Source organism: Colias philodice, chromosome 3 (assembly GCF_061535455.1).
Source record: "Colias philodice isolate Cphi_HAF_F1 chromosome 3, ilColPhil1 Martin Lab GWU primary, whole genome shotgun sequence".
Lineage (NCBI taxonomy): Eukaryota > Metazoa > Arthropoda > Insecta > Lepidoptera > Pieridae > Colias > Colias philodice.
This window is the reverse complement of record NC_143088.1, coordinates 2,972,652-2,985,658: the sequence shown is the minus strand read 5'-3', so window position 1 is coordinate 2,985,658 and position 13,007 is coordinate 2,972,652. Positions and strand designations below refer to the sequence as shown.

At 34.2% G+C, this 13,007-nt stretch overlaps 2 protein-coding genes across 2 annotated transcripts; one reads left to right on the top strand and one right to left on the bottom strand.

Moving 5' to 3' along the window:
• Positions 1 to 229: 229 nt before the first annotated feature.
• On the bottom strand, positions 230 to 3,905 carry LOC149489458 (chymotrypsin-2-like). Its single transcript, XM_089715056.1, has 5 exons — positions 3,854 to 3,905; positions 2,454 to 2,838; positions 1,784 to 2,030; positions 1,402 to 1,557; positions 230 to 391 (listed from the first exon to the last, which is right to left on the bottom strand). The coding sequence occupies exons 1-5, from the start codon at positions 3,903 to 3,905 to the stop codon at positions 230 to 232; spliced, it is 1,002 nt and encodes a 333-aa protein (XP_089571182.1).
• A 3,857-nt stretch (positions 3,906 to 7,762) lies between these two features.
• Positions 7,763 to 10,706, top strand: LOC149489457 (uncharacterized). The gene is made up of 5 exons (XM_089715055.1): positions 7,763 to 7,814; positions 8,255 to 8,408; positions 8,739 to 8,985; positions 9,310 to 9,371; positions 9,671 to 10,706. Exons 1-5 carry the CDS (start codon positions 7,763 to 7,765, stop codon positions 10,704 to 10,706), a joined length of 1,551 nt encoding a protein of 516 aa, XP_089571181.1.
• Positions 10,707 to 13,007: the final 2,301 nt, after the last annotated feature.

The following is a 13,007-nucleotide window of genomic DNA, read 5'->3' as shown; positions in this document are numbered from 1 at the left end:
CAAGATTCAATGACACCAAAATCGTCGCATTACTCCATTACGTGACGGTATTGTCAAGAAGCGACTTTGAAATTTTACTCTCAACGAGCCTAAGGAAGCTTCACTTCAAAAAAGAAAACATAATTTCAGGATAAACCTCGATATCAAGAAATAAAAAAATCGAATTAAATGCCTATATTTTATTCATTGATTAATACATAATGGCTACTATATCTTTATTCTGGTAAATTCATTCCTTATTATTACCAGTTTTATCTTTTATCCAATCGACGAAAGAATACACCTTGGTGAATACATCTGGATAGTTTAGACCACAAGGTTTAACGTTAAAAGACACAATGCCTATGATCTCACCATTTGCATCAGCAATAAGAGGACCGCCAGAGTCACCCTGGAAACATAAAGTTATACAGTAAAAAAGAGCGGTGTGCGAGCACACGTGTCAGAAGTGAAACTTCTTTGGCAAGATTAAAAGATACCAAAATTATCGCTTTACTCCATGACGTGACGGTATTGCCATGACCTTAAAATTTTACCCTCAACGCGCCTAATAAAGTTTCACTTCAATAAAATAAAGCTCGAAGTCGTGAAAATTATTTGAATGATAAGTTTGAAGAAATAATTTAAATTGTGCGCCCTCACAATTTTTTTTAATTAATTGGTTCGGGGCCGGTTTCATCGTTTGCTATGTTTCAGATAGTCTGTATATAACTTTGTTTCATTTTCATTTATCACTACATAGTATAAAACAAAGTCGCTTTCTCTGTCCCTATGTCCCTTTGTATGCTTCAATCTTTAAAACTACGCAACGGATTTTGATGCGGTTTCTTTAATAGATAGAGTGATTCAAGAGGAAGGTTTTAGTATATAATTTATTAGGTTTTAGACAAAGCGGGCGAAGCCGCGGGCGGTAAGCTAGTTATTTATATTGAGCGGTGGTGGTTTAAATTAATATATTAATTGACTGACCGGTTGGCTTGGTTGGTAGTGGCCCTGCCTTCCAAGCCAGAGGTCGTGGGTTCGATTCCCACCCGGGGCAAATATTTGTGTGATGAACATAGATGTTTGCTCTGTGTCTGGGCGTTAATTATCTATGTATTTATTTTAAAAATAATATACATTTATGTATGTTTATCAGCCATCTGGTTTCCATAACACAAGCGAAAGCTTAGTATGGGATCAGATCGTGCCGTGTGTGAAAATTGTCCTGAATATTTATTTATTTTATTTATTTAATTATAATTTAATTTATATATCGATATAATGTAGCAAGCCATATGGATATGTACTATAGTCTAAAATATGCTGTATGAAATATGCTGTTGTGAATTGGTAGTATATCTGTACAGACCACGTCACAATTTTATACTAAATCTGAAAAAGGCAAAAGAAACTATTCACCGAACATGTAGCTGCTCGTGGTCTCGATATTGCGCATATTTGGCTCTCTGATAACGGATATTGATTCTGGAATTTCCGGTAGTCTATCTTACATCCACCCAAAGATAATGTATACATAGTTAGCATTTGTAAATCGTCCGGTATTTCTTTACGGTTCTGAAAGATTAAATATTTATTTTATAGTAGACATTGTCAGGTATAAAAATTTCTATAAAAATGAAAATTTTCATTGCATAAAGCTCAATTTGACGAAGTATTTAAATAACTGGTTATGAGGTACTCTTTCGATTGAGATCCTTTACGTCAGTCTCAATAACGAGTTTGAAAAATATATATAATTTATTGCAATTTAGTATCGAATATATTATTATGAGCGACTCACGTTAATGTATCCCCATCCAATTGCTGTGGTTCTTGCTCGATCAGGGGTTTCCTTTGATGGCAAGGGTATGGGAGCGATTTTCGAGCCGAACTCGAATTCAATTTTTGTCCTAATAAGTGCGATATCGTTACGCAACGATGATCTATTAAATTTCTCATGATTTACTATTTTGTCCACTTCATATCTGGAGCCGCCTGATGAAAGTTTGTTGGTTCCAGCCACTACTGTTATTTGTTTAGCCTGTAAACTACAGAAATAATATGTATAAGAAATGAGTTGACTATTTTTTTTTCTTATTTTAGAATTTCCAATCTTTCAAGTATGAAGAGGTTCTAGGATAGGATATTATCTACCGTATTATTTATTAAGATGAAAGCATCTAATACATATTATGAAGGCGAAAGTTTGTAAGGATGTATGGATGTTTGTTACTCTTTCACGTAAAAACTACTGAACCGATTACAATGAAATTTAGCACACATATAGAGGGTAACTTGGATTAACACATAGGATAGTTTTTATCCCGGAAATCCCACGAGAACGGGAACTATGCGGGTTTTCCTTTGCAAACGCGGGCGTAGCCGCGGGCGGAAAATCGGAAATCTAGTACAATAGTAAAAAAAATGATTTCATTTCCACTACATAATATTTTGTTATTCATGATATTTACTCTTTCATGCAATGGGCAGCTGTCAACACCCATTTTGAATAGATGATGGAACCGCCGCAGAAGTGGAATTCCGTCCAAGTGCTTCTCTTCAGCGATACTTGGTGTGGGTACGCTCCGTCTGGTGCTTTTTCACCTCCAACTATTTTAGTGTCGACTTCATTGTTGCTAATTAATGGTACTTCTTCACCGTCTCCTTCTCCGTTGCCTTCATAAGGAGGTGCTATGTCATCGTCTTCTTCAGCATTAGCTTCAATTGAACGTATTTTACTAATTTCACCGTTGTCTTCAAATGAAGCCATTCCTTCTGCTACTGCTACTGTATCGGAGTCTTCATTATTGTCTTCGCTAAAAGGTGCCACTTTATCGTCGCCTTGTAGAGTAGCCCCTGCAATCAATTTTATTAATTTATAATCCGAACCTTAATATAACTTTTTGTATATCTGGAATGATGTACACTGATACTGACTTAAGAATTAGTGTTATAGTTGTTTGAACGCCCTCATCTCAAGAAAAAAGTAGATCTAATTGAAAATATATTTTGGGTTGGATAGTCCATTTGTGGAGGAACGTTTTAACCCATTGACCACCGTAAGCCCCGATCGGGGCGCGACACAATAGATTTTCTATTGTGTCTGTGATTCCGAGGACTGATGGATTAATTTATATTTGACATCACGCTTCAACCAATAGAAACAGACGTGAAAATTTTAGTAAAATATTTATTTTGAGAGGAAAAGAAATTGCAGAATACAGAATTCTTCTGGTGAAGCAATTTTCAAAATCGGCTTTAGTTTAGAAATAGTAACAACTGTAATTTAATTAATTATCTTAATTTTAAGTTATTTAAAATAGTATTGGATTTTGGGGGAATAGTTAGTATTGTATTGTTTATTTGTACTGTTTTCTTTAATATGGTCGACTTAAATATGTTTCGGAACAAGTAGCAAAACGGTTGCCATAAAAATAAGATCGGGTTATAAAAACAGCATAGTAAAAAGTTTACAGATTTTTTTAATTTCAGTGAATAGATGCAATTGAATTCGTAGCAGCTATATGTTCCTATTTTAAAATTTACGATTGAAAGCAATTTAAATTTTAATATAAAGTAATTTAGGACATACACTTATACGAGTATGGTGAGTATCTCCACTGTTCAATCTATACTAATTTTATAAAGCTGAAGAGTTTGTTTGTTTGAACGCGCTTATCTCAGGAACTAATGGTCCGATTTGAAAAATTCTTTCGATATTAGACAGCTTATTTATTGAGGAAGGCTATAGGCTATATATCATCACGCTCAGACCAACAGGAGAGGAGCCACGCGGGTGAAACCGCGGAGCGCAGCTAGTTAAACATAAAAAACAATATATTTTATAAAATATATAAAAAAAAAGACTTACCATTTGCTATCCAAGTTGTTGATAGCAAGAATACAACAAACAATTTCAACATCGTGATGTCTGCTCGATTAATAGTAGCAATCGAATTTTCTGCTAATTTATATGATTATTGAAAGTAAGGAAGGATCCACACGACGTTTGGGTAAATTATTTTTATAATTAACGTCTCTGTATTCTTATGTATATTTTAGCAGCAGCGAATTAAAAAAATGTTTTACCATTCCAAAGCTAAATTTTGTACAGAGGATATCTTTTATTTTCCATATTTTTTATATAAACTAAATTAATTGAATTAAGCTTTGTACTTAAGTACATGTTATAGTGAAAAAGCTTAATTTTTATATTCAAGGGTTGCGGACCTAAAGGGTTAAACGGGACCATCAAAAATAAGGCACAAAGCCTATATTATATTATGTATCCATAATATTATGTACAATAGGCGATTCGTCTCGCGCTTCGCGATCTCTTAACTTTATTTGACATTTTTTTTGATATAGGTATAAATGTTTCATAATTTACCTCATCATTATTTCTTAGTTGTTAACTTGTTTTGAAGTTCACTGCAATCAGTATTGAACATGTTAAGAGCAGACAAAAGAGCCGTTTTTCCATACAAACGTAGTTCCCTGTTTCCTCCCTTGATTGTGCCACTAGAGCAATATATTTTTTACTATTAATCTATAGTAACTTTAGCCATGTTCTTACGTTTTCATTTTTGTTATATCTAAATAATTATTAAAATAGATATGAATCTTTCAAAACGTAAGAAATAGGACAGATTTTCCGTTATGTTCCGTCTTCCATAAAACTAATTTTTGAACATTATAAAAAATAAGCAAAACCTAAGAACATAGCCTATACTTTTCTCTACTAAATTATGAAAAAAGTAATAAAATCGGTCCAGTTTTGGAGGAAGAAACAGGGGACTACGGAACGTCTAATTTGCGTAATTTTCCTAGGTATTTTCGGCCCGAGCTGCAATTGTCCCTGAGGCCTGGCTTGATGCATATCGCGACAAATATTTGAGAACCATCAAATCAAAACATTTTATCCTTGTTACCTCTGTTAGCTACCACAATCGAGAGTTTCGTACAGGAAATTATTGGGCGTCTCATCAAAATAAAGCTACTCACGAAAAATTAGCTTGATAGTAATCACTTGCAAAAATGGGCGATTGATCCTGAACTATTTGATTTTGAGGAAATTTTGCATGATGTATGAGCCTGAGTAGTAATAGGCTTTTTTACTTTTTAATTAACTCAAACCCCTGAGACATTTAATTAAAAAGAGACTTCTTCTAAAAGGATATTTACAATTTATAATTGAGGTTTAACATTTACAATTTAAAATCTAACCTTCGATATACTAATTTATTTTCTTATTTAGAGGTTTGTCATATCTTTTGTGTTTTTAACATTATCCTTAAAAAAAAAATAATCGCTGCAAAACTAATCGTCTTAATTTCCAAGAAAGTGTATAAATATTAATGTACCTAAGTACATAATATTTTAACACATTTACATTACAATACTTATACGTAGGTATATTATATTATGTTGACTTCGCTTTCGCAAGCATTTTGAAAAATATTAATATGCAAGATGTATACAAGTAGGTACTATTAATTCCATACTTTACTAGCTCTGTCCCGCGGTTTTACAGGCAGTGCTCCGCTCTTGTTGTTCTTAGCGTGATGCTATAATATAGCGTAATAATTTTTCCAATCATACACGTAGTTCCTGAGATTGGCAAGTTCAAACAAACAAACAAACTCTTCAGCTTTATAATATTAGTATAGATACATAGATAAATTACAATGAGGGGCCGGCTCAGATAGAATATAACAATGTCGATAATAGTATGAAAATGATGATATCTGCGCCGGCCCTTAAAGTGCCTTAAAATTGTAAATTTAATTCCATTTTTGTTTTGCTTCAATCACCATGAAGTCATATTTGCTCGCTTTTACTGACAGGAGTGTAAGAAGTTTAAGATAATAAAAGAAAGCGTGTTCTAGGGATGTAACGATACATGATTTTGCCGATACGATACAGATACCGATATTTGTAGTAATGTATCGGCGATACCGATACCGATACCGATATCGATGGCTTGGTAGAAAAATAAATGGTGAATTATGCATAAAAAGTTACCAACATTTAACAGAGACTCAACTGTTAATCGTATTCTTTTAAATAAAATTGCCAAATCAAAAAACAACAAAACCATTTATTTTAGTATTATTATTTTACAGTCAGTTAAACTTTAAGTAATACACATACAATCAGTACCTAATAAAAGTTTACTATTGGTAGAGTTTTTTCAGAAAACAAAGTGCACACGCGCGGGCGGCCTCCCGCATCGTTCATTGGGCGCGGTTTTTTGAATTGTTTGATATCGGTATCGGTTGTTTTACTATCGGCGATACCGATATATCGGCTTGCCGATTATATCGGCTGATATATCGGTATCGGTATCGGTATCGTTACATCCCTAGCGTGTTCAATATAATAATTTCTTACACCGTACTGGATTTTTAATGATTAATGTGTCTGAAGATGGTTGTCTAGAGATTGAGGTAGGCTACTTTTTATCGCGGTGAAACATTTAATTTCCGTGGGGTCCTGTCCCCTTTAGTTACGATTAAAGCGTTCTTGAGTTTTTTGAGAATCATAAGTATCTAATACTTAATCTTTTTCTCGTGTCAATGAAAATTCATTACAATACTAATATTGCACGCCTCATAAGCGAAGCGTTGAGGTGGGTACTACTGTCACATCGCGCAAAACATCTGATTTTTCAAACTTAAAATGTCTTTATGTATCATACATTGCACTTGTAAGATAATACATACACACACATATTAAGAAAAAACACTATTTTTAACATTCATGATATTTTTGATGTCATTTTTGTTATTTAAACTAGTTAAAAAACAGTTTAAAAAAGTTCTGTCTTGGACGTCCGTGTGTCTGTATGTGCGGAGGATTTTCTTGTTAACACGATAGCGACCGAAATACTTTACTAATCGAGTCTTTTTTTTTCTCTTACGCTTGATTATGCTCAGGAATAGAACCCTTTCATTTTTCAGGGTCTGATTCGATGTGGTTTAATTGTTATTAAATAAACAAAAATAATAATGAATAAATAATTATTAAAAAAAAATTATGAGGCGTGCACTTTTGGATTTTCCAAATTATTTTACTTTATAACTACCTATGAATTTTTCCTCCCAGTTACAGAACTCAATATAGAATCTATACTAATATTGAAAAATTATTTCGGTGTTAGATAGCCCATTTATCGAGGAAGGTTATAGGCTATAATATCATCACGCTACGACCAACAGGGGTGGAGCCACGGGGGTGAAACCGCGCGGAGCAGCTAGTTTAGAAGAAAATTAAGAAGACAATAAACTTTTAATTTCAATTTACACGCAAAAAATAAATGATTGTATGTTGTGGCTGTTAACAGTAAATAATGCGTTTTTTAATTTTCTTGAAATGCATTAGAGGCTCGTGCACAGTTATGGAGTAAGATTTTTTTTTCATAATAATATGTATTTTCTATAGTGGTGTGCCTCAGGGCACATTCATGGGTCCATTTTTACTTCTATCCTACGTTAATGGTGAGCATCTAATATTGCATCTGTATGTATTATAAATAATTATTAAAATAGATGATCTATTATATGATTGGAACACAAAACTTGACCTTTAAAATATTTAATAGAAAGATAAATTTGATTAAAATCCATACTGTAATGTAAATTGTAGAATTTGAATTAATATTCTATACGGGTATTTAACGGTTTTACAAAGGTGAACATAGCTTTACTTATTCAAAATGGTATATATCAAAAGCAATTTCGCTGAAAACAAATAAACATATTTTCCTGAAGCAATCAAGATGTTTAAAATTATTATTTTTTGTTTCTTTATTGTACCTTGGGTGGAGGCGGGTAAGTAAAATTTATATTAAAAGGTTTAAAATATCATTAATTAATACTGAGTTTGTTCAAACTTATTGATAAGATAGTGTATGAGAGAATTCCTTTATAAAAGTAAGGGAAGTTAAATATTTTTTCGTTTCAAGTTTTCACAATGTTATACGGTTTAGAATTGTGTGTAACATATCCAGCAAAACCTATTTGTTTTATTTTCTTTGTATCGATTACTTAAGATCATCTGCTTTTAAGCAAACTATATAATAAGTACTAGCGGTCCGCCCCGGCTTCGCCCGTGGTACCTACATGTTTAAACTATCCTATCTCTCAAGTTGGATCGAACTACACAATATGGTGTGCGAGTTTTATTATAATCGGTTAAGTGGTTTAGGAGTCCATTGAGGGCAAACATTGTGACACGAGATTTATATATATTAAGATTTTCATCCAAACAGGGCTTAGTACAAGAATAGTTGGAGGGCAGGACGCTCCGGAGGGTGCTTTTAGATATCAAGTATCATTTAGAAGAATCGGGTTGGACAATCATTTCTGTGGTGGAGCCGTCATTGCACCTTTGTGGATACTTACAGCTGCTCATTGCACAAGCAGGTATGTTATTAGGAAGCAAGGAGTTATTCTGACAAAGTAGAAGCTATCTAATCTAAAATTAATGTTATTTCCCATCAAAATTTAGAAAGAAAGAAACATTTATTTATCAAGGACAGCACAACACACACACATAGACATAACAAAAGAACCGTAAAAGTTAGATAAGACAAAATCACAACAAGAAAGACTAACAATAACAGAGAAAACACTAAAATTAATAACATGATTTAAATTTCAATATATATTATATAAGTATACTCATTCAATAGAAAACATTAAATATAGCGTAGATAACTTTCATTTTTAATTTTTACACATTTAATTTTTTAGTTTTCCAGCCGATTCCGTTACAATTGTTGTTGGCACGAACTCTCTCCGGTCAGGTGGCACCAGATATCAACCTCAAGAATTTATAAACCACGAAGACTATAATAGCAGATCCTTAAAGAACGATATTTCTTTAGTTAAATTGTTGTCTGAGATCAGTTTCAACGACAATATTGCTCCCATACCATTACCTGATTCTGATATCTCTGCTGGAACGGCGTGTGTCATATCAGGATGGGGATACACGGATGTAAGTTTTCATATTAACCACCGTAACATTAAAACTCTCAAAGGGCTTCTGCCTGTTGAATCTGTGTGCCCACGTAAGCCTTCTAAAATACCGGGTACCTTCCATCTGGTGGTACCTGAGTATTATGGAAATGAGAAACATGAAACATATAATTACGTATTTCTATTGATTACATTTCAAAATCTGATATAAAGCTTGCAATTCGGCGCCTTAAACCGCATTCGGCAGCAGGTCCGGATAATATACCTCCGTTCATTATTAAAGACTGTATATCAATTTTTATTGAACCTCTTCACTATATATTTAATTTGTCACTCCAAACAGATACGTATCCTACCGTATGGAAAACTTCGCGTGTTACACCAGTTCCAAAGAGTGGCTCCAAAGTGAGCATTGAGAACTATAGACCTATCGCGGTGCTATCTACTTTTGCTAAGCTACTTGAAATTATTTTAAATAATCACGTCTCACAACAAATAAGTTCTCGATTATCGGATTGCCAGCACGGTTTTCGTGCCCGTAGATCAACATCAACAAATTTAATAAATTTCGTCGACTACGCTTCTAAAAACTTAGATCGGAAAAAACAAATCGATGTCAGTTATTTCGACTTTAAAAAAGCGTTCGATCGCGTAGATAATGACGTCCTTTTGCGTAAATTTTCTATGATTGGTTTCACTCCCAGGCTGGTAAAATATTTTGCAGACTACCTCCGGGATCGTTTTCAATTTGTACAACTTGGTAGTTACCGTTCAGATCCATATGCAATAAATTCTGGTATAAGTCAAGGCAGTACCCTCGGCCCTACTCAATTTCTGGTAATGATCAACGATCTTCCAGATGTTATTAGTTCTTCCCAGTGTCTTATGTTTGCCGACGATCTCAAATTATACTTGGCTATAGGAAGTATTGAGGATTGTCAGGCATTACAAAACGATATAAATAGCGTCTGTGAATGGAGTAAAATCAACCGTTTAGATCTTAATGAGGCAAAATGTAAAGTAATGACTTTTACTAGGAGTAAATCCCCACATCTTTATGGCTATAAAGTTTCGGATAAGATTGTAGCTAGAGAGAATTCGATACGTGATTTAGGCGTATTATTCGATCGTACCTTAAGTTTTAATGACCACATAATTGATCTTTGCCAGAATGCATATAAAGCCCTTGGATTTATTTTTAGGCAGACTGCTCGTTTTAATGACAAAACTGTTATCATTAGCCTTTATTATGCATTTGTACGTAGTAAGCTCGAATATAACGCTATCGTGTGGAGCCCACATGAAAAAATTTACACGTTAATGATAGAGAAAATCCAACGCAAATTCTCAAGATGCCTTTTCCGCAAGATGTATGGATATTATCCCTACTTATATCCATCCTTGTACGTTACGGGGATGGTTGGAATGGATACACTGGAGCTACGACGCGAGCGCGCGCTTATGGTTCATTATTATCTGCTGTTAAATAACAAAATTGACAATCCCGTGGCACTGGGGGCCTGTGGTGTGTGGGCACCGACCTGCTCCGTGCAGTGGCGCTCGCGGCCGCTGTTCGCGGAGAGCCTGCTCCGGACGCGAGCCGCTTGGAGTGCACCCACTCATCATGCACTCAATTTGTTGAATAAATTCTTACGTGCTAAATCTGAAATGGACCTGTTTAATGTTAATATTGTATCGTTTGTCTCTAATTGTACCTTATTTTTAAGTCAAACTTTGTAATCATTGTTATCTTTGTGCGTGTTGGTATGTTTTGTACTGTAAGTCAAAGATGAATAAATAAATAAATAAATAAATAAATAAATAAATTACGGAGTGAGATACAAAATAATAAGGGCATGTTTTCGCAAACCAACGTAAAGCAACTCTTTGGCTTGAACAGAATCCCTAGATATTATGGGAAAGTTCCATGCAAAAATTACCCTTTAATTCATTGTTTAATTTGTTTTTCTCAGGATGACATGATTAGTCCTGATCAATTACAAATGCTGAATGTGAACACAATATCGATAGAACAATGCAGAAGTGATTTAGAGAGATATCGGGCTATACAACCGCTGACGGAACAACAAGTTTGTACAGCAGCTGCTGGGCCTGGTAGAGGCGAATGTCAAGTAAGTAATCCATAAACAATGAAAGCCTGCCTTTACTTCTACCAACAAATAATCGCAAGATTTAGTTGTTGAAGGATTTCCATCTCAAACGAGATGACTATATTAAAAGAAAGTAGGTAACTTTATGTCGGATCGGTCATACGCAACCGCTATGTAAACTCACTCGTTGTTTTTATGATATATGTAGTGCTCGTCATGTAACCAAAAAGTTAATTTAAACAGTTTTTATACGTCAAAGATAAGAAAATACTAATTACTTTTTTAAACAATTACTTTTATTAAAATATTTTTTGCCTTGAATATTAATTTTATTGTGATACCATTTAAATAACAGAGACACGAGTAACAGAGAGTAAGTTCGGTCGTTTAACAAGCCTAAGAATATCTTGATTGAATTTTTTCATCATAATATTATCTTCGTATTAAGTAATAGACAAAAATATAAAAACGAGCGTTATTGAACATAAATTTTGAAATTGATATTTTGGTTTTATGGTATTCAAATGCTTTATAAGTATAAATTTATAAAGAATAGAAAAAAATTCGATCAGGAGGCGGGACTCGAACCCGCATCCTTTCGCGCCATTCCGGGGCGGATGCCTAACCAACTCAGTCACACGAGTGTCTAGGATGCGGGTTCGAGTCCCGCCTCGTGATCGAATTTTTTCTATTCTTTATAAATTTATAACATACATTTTTTAAAAGATTTTAGTCTGCCAGCAATTGTTGGATATTTATGAGATTTATAATCATTTACAGGGTGATTCTGGTGGTCCTTTGGCATGTAATGGAAGACTGGTGGGTGTCATATCTTTTGGTGTTACGCCATGTGGTATCGGCTATCCAGATGTCTCCACGAATGTGTACATGTATTTAGGCTGGATCAGTTCTAAGATGAACTGAATTGCTCCCATACCATGACGTCTTTAAGCAGTTTTATTTCCAGTGTAGAAAAAGAGCCGACTATATAGGTCGTCTAACGCCATCACTTAATCGCAAAATGCACTAACTCCGGAACAGCTGAACCAATTTCACTAAGTCTTTGATTACAATATTCCTTGAAGGATGGTTCTAATAGGGAGGAAAACATAAACATGTACGGGCGAAGCCGGGGCGGTCCGCTAGTTGGAAATAATTCTACTATGATATCATGGTAACCCTGAAAATCAGTGTCACATGGATTCAAGTGATGAGTGACGTAGCAGTAGACTGTAATGTCGACCAATAATGTGCGAGGGTGTGTAGCGAGGAATGTGTTTATAAATAACCAATGGTATCGCTCCAAACTTCAAACCAAATGAAGCGATATGATTGGTTATTTACAAACACATTCCTCGCACATTATTGGTGGAAATGCACCATATTTATGGAAATACCTTATTCTTCTTTACTTCATTTGTTTGATTTCTCATTTTATTCCTTTTACTTATTTCTTACTAGATTTCCGCCCGCGGCTTCGCCTGCGTTTTCAAAGGAAAACCCGAATAGTTCCCGTTCCCGTGGGATTTCCGGGATAAAACCTATCCTATGTGTTAATCCAAGTTACCCTCTATATGTGTGCTAAATTTCATTGTAATCTGTTCAGTAGTTTTTACGTGAAAGAGTAACAAACATCCATACATCCATACATCCATACATCCATACATCCATACATCCATACATCCTTACAAACTTTCACCTTTATAATAGTATTTCTTATTAGATTTATTGAATGTGTTGGGTTAGGTGTGTTTTTTATTGTTTATTTATTATAGTTATTTGTTTTATTGTGATATTAATTAATGTCGATAAATAAGTAAATAAATACAAAGGATAGTAATAATTCTATCTATTAGAATTTTAAATATAAATATGAGTATCTGCTTATGCTATTACTAGATGTGCCGCGCTGTTTCACCCGCGTGGCTCA